The sequence below is a fragment of the Micropterus dolomieu genome, linkage group LG01 (genome assembly GCF_021292245.1).
Source record: "Micropterus dolomieu isolate WLL.071019.BEF.003 ecotype Adirondacks linkage group LG01, ASM2129224v1, whole genome shotgun sequence".
In the NCBI taxonomy this organism is placed as follows: Eukaryota; Metazoa; Chordata; class Actinopteri; order Centrarchiformes; family Centrarchidae; genus Micropterus; species Micropterus dolomieu.
The window spans coordinates 36,382,212-36,389,055 of record NC_060150.1 but is presented as its reverse complement, the minus strand read 5'-3'; the positions used below and the strand labels follow the sequence as shown (position 1 = coordinate 36,389,055).

Genomic DNA, 6,844 nt, shown 5'->3' with positions numbered 1-6,844 from the left:
AGTTACACCACAAGGGGGCCACCCCGGCGCACTGGGAGCGCAAGCTAAGACGGAGGGGCAGGAGGTCAGGGGACAGCGTAGGGAGCTGTGTCTGCAGCAGCCTCAGGCCAACCGTGGCTCGTGGTTCTCACCATTGTATGGTGCAGACGTAGGAGAGGGTGTGGCTGTGGGTGGGCGTAGACAAAATTTATCAGTGCTATGCAGTCGTGCGTAGGGGGTAAACCCAATAGCGATGGCCTTAGAGGGCGAAGCCTATACAAAATAGAACAGCTAGCTCATCAGACGTTTCCTAAAAATAAACATTGTTCCCGCACCTCGAGTCTCAAGTCCAGTCTGAAGTCACTGTGTGTGCGACTTAAGTTGGTCTTGAGTCTCTCTCTAACTTGAGTCCCCATCTTGTATATACCTACACACCTTTATATTTGTCTTTATTTTTTATATTTATACTATTATATTTATATACTCTTTTTCTATCTACCTTTGACAAGTGCATTTGTGACAAAAGAATTTCCCCTCGGGGATCAATAAAGTATTTCTGATTCTGATTACATGAGACAGCAGCCTGGTGGCACTGATGTTTCATTTGGTATCCCATTAGAAGTACTCAATAGGGTCATGGTGGCTCTTGGATTGTTGCATATCACTCAGCGCAATCTCTCCTCCATAACATGGGAGTTTTTTGTGAACACGGAGGTGAACATGATCGTCTCCTCCCACGTGAACCTGCAAGGAAGTAATAGTAAAGTTATGGACCCGCACTCAGATTTCTTTTGCCAGTTGGAGGAAGCAGAAACAAGCTGCAAACACATTCTTATAGGTTATTATGGCAAGCTTGTTAGCAAATTGTTACAGCAGACACGGAGCAACATTTATTTGGAGCCACATTTTAGTCCACCTTAACAGTGTGCTGTAATATTCACTCTCTTCTAGCTCAGTTTTGGTCTCCACCAACTCCTGAGAATAACGTCAGGATCATTTGCTGTTAAATGCTCCATTGACGTCTGTCTGTGTGGGTGCTGGACAGACAGTGTACAGTGGGTTTATTAGAGCTTTTTCGCCTGCTAAGTAGGCTACAGAGCGGTGTCAGTGAACCAAAATTTCGAAGTTGGGGGCCAGAAATGAGTGGACCTCCAGTGATGATTTCCTGTGGGCACATCAGACAGCACTTTCACATCAAAAAACAGTTATACTCCATTTTTTAAATATAGTGCAGATAAAAAAAAATAGATTATATATTATATAGTCTAGTCTTTTTAAATCTCACTTGATCTTGTAAGTCATTTCTAATAGTCCTGGAAGATCTAGTTAAAAATAACACTTAAAATCTACACTAAAAAAATCATCTTTCAGGACCTCGGGGCCACAGTAGCCTACATTATTGTGCCATTTCCTTTGTATACAATAATTACCTTAATGAAGTAGTTCATCCCTGCCACTACCTGCGTTGAGTAGCTCTTGGCTGTGAAAACATCATAGGTCTTCCCTGCTTTCTGCTCCGCATGGGGCTTCACCTGAGGAACAACGAGGCGACAGCAATATCAGAATGAAACACAGACTCCGTTTACTGTGTGTGAGTACTTTTGAGAGAAGAAAGTCAAAAGTGTAATCATAATATTACTTTTTCATACGTACGCTGTCGCAGATCTTCTGGATTTTTTCATCCGCCTCAGTTGGCGAAGAAATCCCTGAGCCAGAAGAGGAATGGCAGCGAGGTGGGTTGTGGTGAGCGAGCCTCTGTGTATCCAATCATCATAAGATTATACCATCGGCATAGGGGGGGAATGTTTTTAAAACAACAAATACAGTCTCTGAGCTGTAAATAATCTAATATAATAATAATAATCTAATAAACTACTTATATATTTCTAGTGTATACCATTTAAAGTATCGGGAACAAATTTTATGATTTAATTGTCCTGAACTAATATTGTCTTTGTCCCCCCCTCTACAACGTGGGTTAGTCCGAGCCGTGGCTGTGTGTGGATGTTGTCAGCTGGCAGTCGGGTTCATCTGTCTGCTGGGAAGTGACGGAAGAAAGAAGATAAAAACAGAGCTCCCAACATGGCTTTACTGCAAGGTTTAAAACCCTCTTCCAGTTATGGTTTAAAAAACTTTTATTAAAGATGTTTTTTATGACAGTGATTGATTAAAGTCAAGGTTCTAGGATTGTTGTGAGACTGGACAGAACGGACCCAAACGTTCAGAGGGAAAGAGGTTTATTGAGGGTTTACAGAGGGGGCTAGGGGAGAGGGGAGGGAAAAGAGGTTGACGCCGGGGGACGTGGACACGGAGGACCAAGGAGCAGGCGAGGAGCGGGGGGGTGACCGGGAGGACACCGTGGAGGAAGCCCGAGAGGAGAGGACCGGAGGATGAGCCTAGCTGACAGAACGGAGGACGAGGGCGAGTGAACTTGGGAGGGTAAGTAGAGAGACAGAGTTAACTCGAGGAACAAACGGGGACTGGTAAACAGAGATCATAAACACCAGAGCTCGAGAGGTTGACACCAGGTTGGGAGCAACGACGATCAAGCGAGGATGGTGAGGAGAACCGGGGTTGAAATACAGGCAGGGATGAGATTGATTACTGGCAGGTGTGGCAGGCTGACAAGGTGGCTGATGAGGTGCAGGTGCGGGTTGTTGGCTGGGCTCAGGAGCAGAGGGGGAAAGAGAGAGAGAGAGAATGGGAGGAATAAAGCGAAAAGAGAAAGGGGGGGGACCAGGACACTCAACATCAGCCGGGCTGTCCCCACAACAAGGATGAAGATTAGATTTCAAAGTTCAAATGTTTCTTTCAAAACAAACAACTTGGACAGGCATTCAATTAATTAACTTATGTTCTATTTATTTGCACTTAATTAACACCATTTACTCACTTACTGCATTAAAGTCCTACAATTTAAAGATAGGTTACTTTACTTGAGTAGGCTAATTCCATTGTATACCACTTTGTACTTCTACTCAATTATAATTCACATGGAAATATAAAATAAAAATATAATGCCTTTTACCTCAAACATACTTATTTGAAAGCTTTTATAGCCCAGGCTTAATAATGAGAAACACTATTTGGCTGTCTAACCAAGTCACTAAGGGTTAACTTTTATTTTTCTCATCATCTTTGATGGACTGATGAACTGTAGAATGCAGTGAGCTGACTAATCAGCTGCCAGCTATGCTCCGTTACATTTACGCCTCTAGTTTCGCATCTCTGCACGAGATAATTTCAACCCAAACTCTCTAAGGCATGTGAGCACCTTCATCAGCCTTGCTTCATGCTCCTCTAGGGTCTTTGAGAACACAATCAAGTCATCAATAAAGACTAGCACGTCCTTTAAATGCATGTCCCCCATACACCATCCATTAGTCTTTGAAATGTACTCGGACACACGAAAGCGTTTTTTGGTTTATCTGCTTCCTCAACCTCGATTTGGTAATAACCAGACTTAAATCAAGGACGGAGAACCACTGGGAACCGCTGAGCGCTGAGAATGTGTCTTCCAGCTTTGGAAGAGAGTATGCATCCTTTATGGTCTGGACGCCTGTAGTCTATGCACAACCGGACCTGGCCATTCTTTTTTCTGACCACCACTATTGGTGACGAAAACGGTCACGCTTACTCTCTGATGACTCCTGCATCAAGAAGCTCTTGAATATGTTTTCAAACAGCTTCAATGTCTTGTGGGTGTATTGGTCGAGCACGCTGTTTAAAAGGAGTTTCATCTGAGAGTCTTATGTGCTACTTTATCTGTTTTCGGCCAAAATCCAGGTCACGTCAATCATGTTGTTGAGCTGCTGAGTGATGCATTCTTTCCATTCAGATGGAATTGGGGACTCACCAAAATTGAAGTTTAGGTTGTGCTTTTTGTTTGACTGGGGGGCTCTGATTGGTTTACTACACTGTACTCCTGTAACAAGATGCTCTGGTAAACACTTATCTCTGCAATCGCACATTTAGCAGGAATGACTATATCATGGTCAGACTCATTACTGATGACAACTGGTAGCTTATAGGGCCGCAGCTGGGGAACGTCAACTAAGCTAGCAGTCCCCAAAAAGCCACCCAGCAAGGCGGGTGAAGATGGCTGCTCAGTGACTACGGACTTCTCATTCAGTAAGCAATTAGCTACAGCAACTCCCTCAACTACTACAGTTTCACCAGCTGGAATGACTATACAGTGTCCGCCTTGCAATGTCACTAAACTGGTGACTGTTGTTGGTCTGCTTTTGTCTAAGCTCAAGACATTTAAGAACTGCTCTATAGCCAAGCGGGATGGGTTGGTGGTGTGTCAATCCGGCTTCGGAGAACAGCCAAAGCGAGTGTATGCACATCCATTGATGCTGCAATAAATTCTTTTGGAAAAGTTACATTTCTATGTAACCTAAGTAGGGTACGGACTGTCCATTCGCTCCCTCCACCTCCAAGAGATCATGTAGTGGCTTAATCTCCTGCTCTGAAAAGTGCTGTTCATAAAATGACCGTAACTGTTGTTACTTGTGAACCCGTATCAAGTAGGCAGTTAACTTCTTCACCTTTTATGTTGACTTTAGCTGTACTCTTGGTGCCAACCAGCCCCTTAGGTAGTTTAAAAGGGTGACTCTTACTTGAATGTTTTAGACTAGCACATACTCCAGCCTTGCCTTTGCTGTTTACGTCTAAGGGACGTTGTTGACTCCCTTCAGCCCCTGTTTGTCCCACAGCAGGAACTGTTAGTCGTTTAAAGGTAAGTTGAGACTGGTTTGTGTTTCCCACCTGTGCTGCTTCTCCTCTAACTGTTTTCTCTTTTCAACTACTAAAGCAGGGTTTGCCCTGTCTGTGCAAAATGGGGCACTGTGTCCATCCTCCCCACAGTACCTTGCCTATACTTTTCCCTGCTGCTCCCCTGTTATCAGCCCCCTTCGTCTTTTTCTGTGCCATAAAAGAGGTTAATTGGCTTTGCAGACTGGCAACCTGTCTCCCAAGATCCTCAATAACACTGAGACTGACCTCTGACTTCTCTTTTGATTCTACACAGGCCCAAGCACTTTGGAGCTGAAGTTGACCACGTTGCCTGGCAGTGCCAATGTGTTTTTTCATGCGACTAGCTTTTGCTAACTGTCTGTCCTCTTCTGTTCTTAGTAACAGCAAGAGGTCGGCAAATGAAGGGGGGGCTACTTTTCTTCTGCTCAAGTTGCAGGCCAGAGAGCAAAGAATTGTCCCAGCATCCCCTACAGAACTGTTTGAGTAGGTGTTTATCCACCTCATCAGGCGCAACCCCACCCCTTCTCACAGCTAGGTTTAATGCTAATTGCAATCGATGAAGATATGTAGAGGGCTTCTCACCCGGATCCTGAAGGGTGTTCATAAACTGGGCAAAAAGTTCCTCCCCATCCTCAACAGTACCAAAGGCTGAGTCCAAAAGCTGCAGGTAAGCGGTGGGGGGTGATCCAGGCCGTAGCCCTTTGACCACATCGGCTGCAGGTGAAAGTATACATTCAAGAATTCTTCTTGAGATCTGGAGATGGGACGAGCTGGGATCATTTAAAAACAGTTCAATGTGTGTTCCAAGTGTCATAATCAGCTTCACTATTGGGTCTGGGAATCTTTCCAGAAAAGGAACGAAGCCTTACTGGGGTTTGCAAGTGTGGGCTACTATCTTCCCTCCGTACAATATGCTCAACCACCACCTTCTGTATTTCTGCTGGGTTTATGCCACTTACTGAAAGGGACGGAGCTTTTCCTCCATTAGTGAACAGGACTGAATCGGGGGCACTTAAACAATTGCCTTCCAGAGGAGCGTCCTAGAGTGAGACGAGGGGCTGTTGATCTTCAGGGGTACAAGGTTGACGCGTCACAACTGGGGTCTCAACATGTGAAGGGGAGATTTCTGTAAATACGGGCCTCATAGCTTCAATATCTTCACCAATCTGAAACATCATCTCTTTTAACACCTCCCTATAGTCTTTGCCACTTAGCTTGGCTATGCCCTTTAACTCAGCTAGGTATGTTTTTGTAACATTACTGCCAATATGAGTAGTGTACACACTGATTAATGCTTTTACACCATATCTAGCACATAGATCACCCTGCACTGTGTATTTGTATGGCAAAAGTGGCTCTAAGTACTCTAAAGCTGAGCTGCTCAATGATCAGGTTTTGGTAAAATTCAGATTTAGAATCATCAACGGAAAGGGCTCTTTCGATCGAACCGTACTTCTTAAGGAAGTCAACAACTTGCTCATCTTGGTCTGCTACCTGGGTTAACGATAACTGCATTCGGAATTTTAACACCTGACTTCTGTATGAAGTCCATTTTGCATATTCTTTCAGAATTGATATCCAATGTCTCTGGCTCCTGGCTGGCTCGCCAATTTATGTAACCCTTATCACGAGGTAGTGATAATGTACATAGGTGTAGTAGTCTAAAATAGTCATTAATGTGGACAAGAATCAGAAGACACTAAATTGTTAAGAGCCTGAGAATTTTATGTCAACAAAAAGAATACTACACCAGAATGACAGTTTGAATTAAGTGTATTAAATACACAGGGCTGGTACATACAAAAAAAACAGTTGTGAAAATAACAAACTAAAATAATAATAATAAAGAGCGCACATAAATAAAATCCCTTTCTTTTTAGCTTCGTTGAGCTCAGTTCGTCCTTGGTTCCACTTGCCTTTATTGACAAGAGTTCATTTTTCACCGTTGGGACCCTTTGAAGTTTGTGTTAGTATTTGTCCTACCGCCATATAAAGATGAGAAAGATCCTGGCAATCCGTCTAAAGTCAGATTCACAAACAAGGTTGGCTCGCCACCCAGCCACCTGGACTGGGAATCTACGAATCTCTGGAAGAACGTCTGGAACAT

At 43.9% G+C, this 6,844-nt stretch overlaps 1 protein-coding gene across 1 annotated transcript; it reads right to left on the bottom strand.

Annotated features, from left to right (window-relative positions):
• Positions 1–563: 563 nt before the first annotated feature.
• LOC123981646 (cystatin-B-like) lies at positions 564–6,844 on the bottom strand. Its single transcript, XM_046066695.1, has 5 exons — positions 6,721–6,844; positions 5,320–5,451; positions 1,633–1,685; positions 1,410–1,511; positions 564–723 (listed from the first exon to the last, which is right to left on the bottom strand). Exons 1-5 carry the CDS (start codon positions 6,842–6,844, stop codon positions 595–597), a joined length of 540 nt encoding a protein of 179 aa, XP_045922651.1. The 3' UTR covers positions 564–594.

Coding starts and splice junctions, on each gene's coding strand:
- LOC123981646 (XM_046066695.1), bottom strand. CDS start 6,844: ATGTTCCAGACGTTCTTCCAGAGATTCGTAGATTCCCAGTCCAGGTGG. Junction 5,452..6,720: donor TTTCTCATCTTTATATGGCG/GTAGGACAAATA, acceptor TTTCACCTGCAG/CCGATGTGGTCAAAGGGCTA. Junction 1,686..5,319: donor GAACACCCTTCAGGATCCGG/GTGAGAAGCCCT, acceptor CTTCTGGCTCAG/GGATTTCTTCGCCAACTGAG.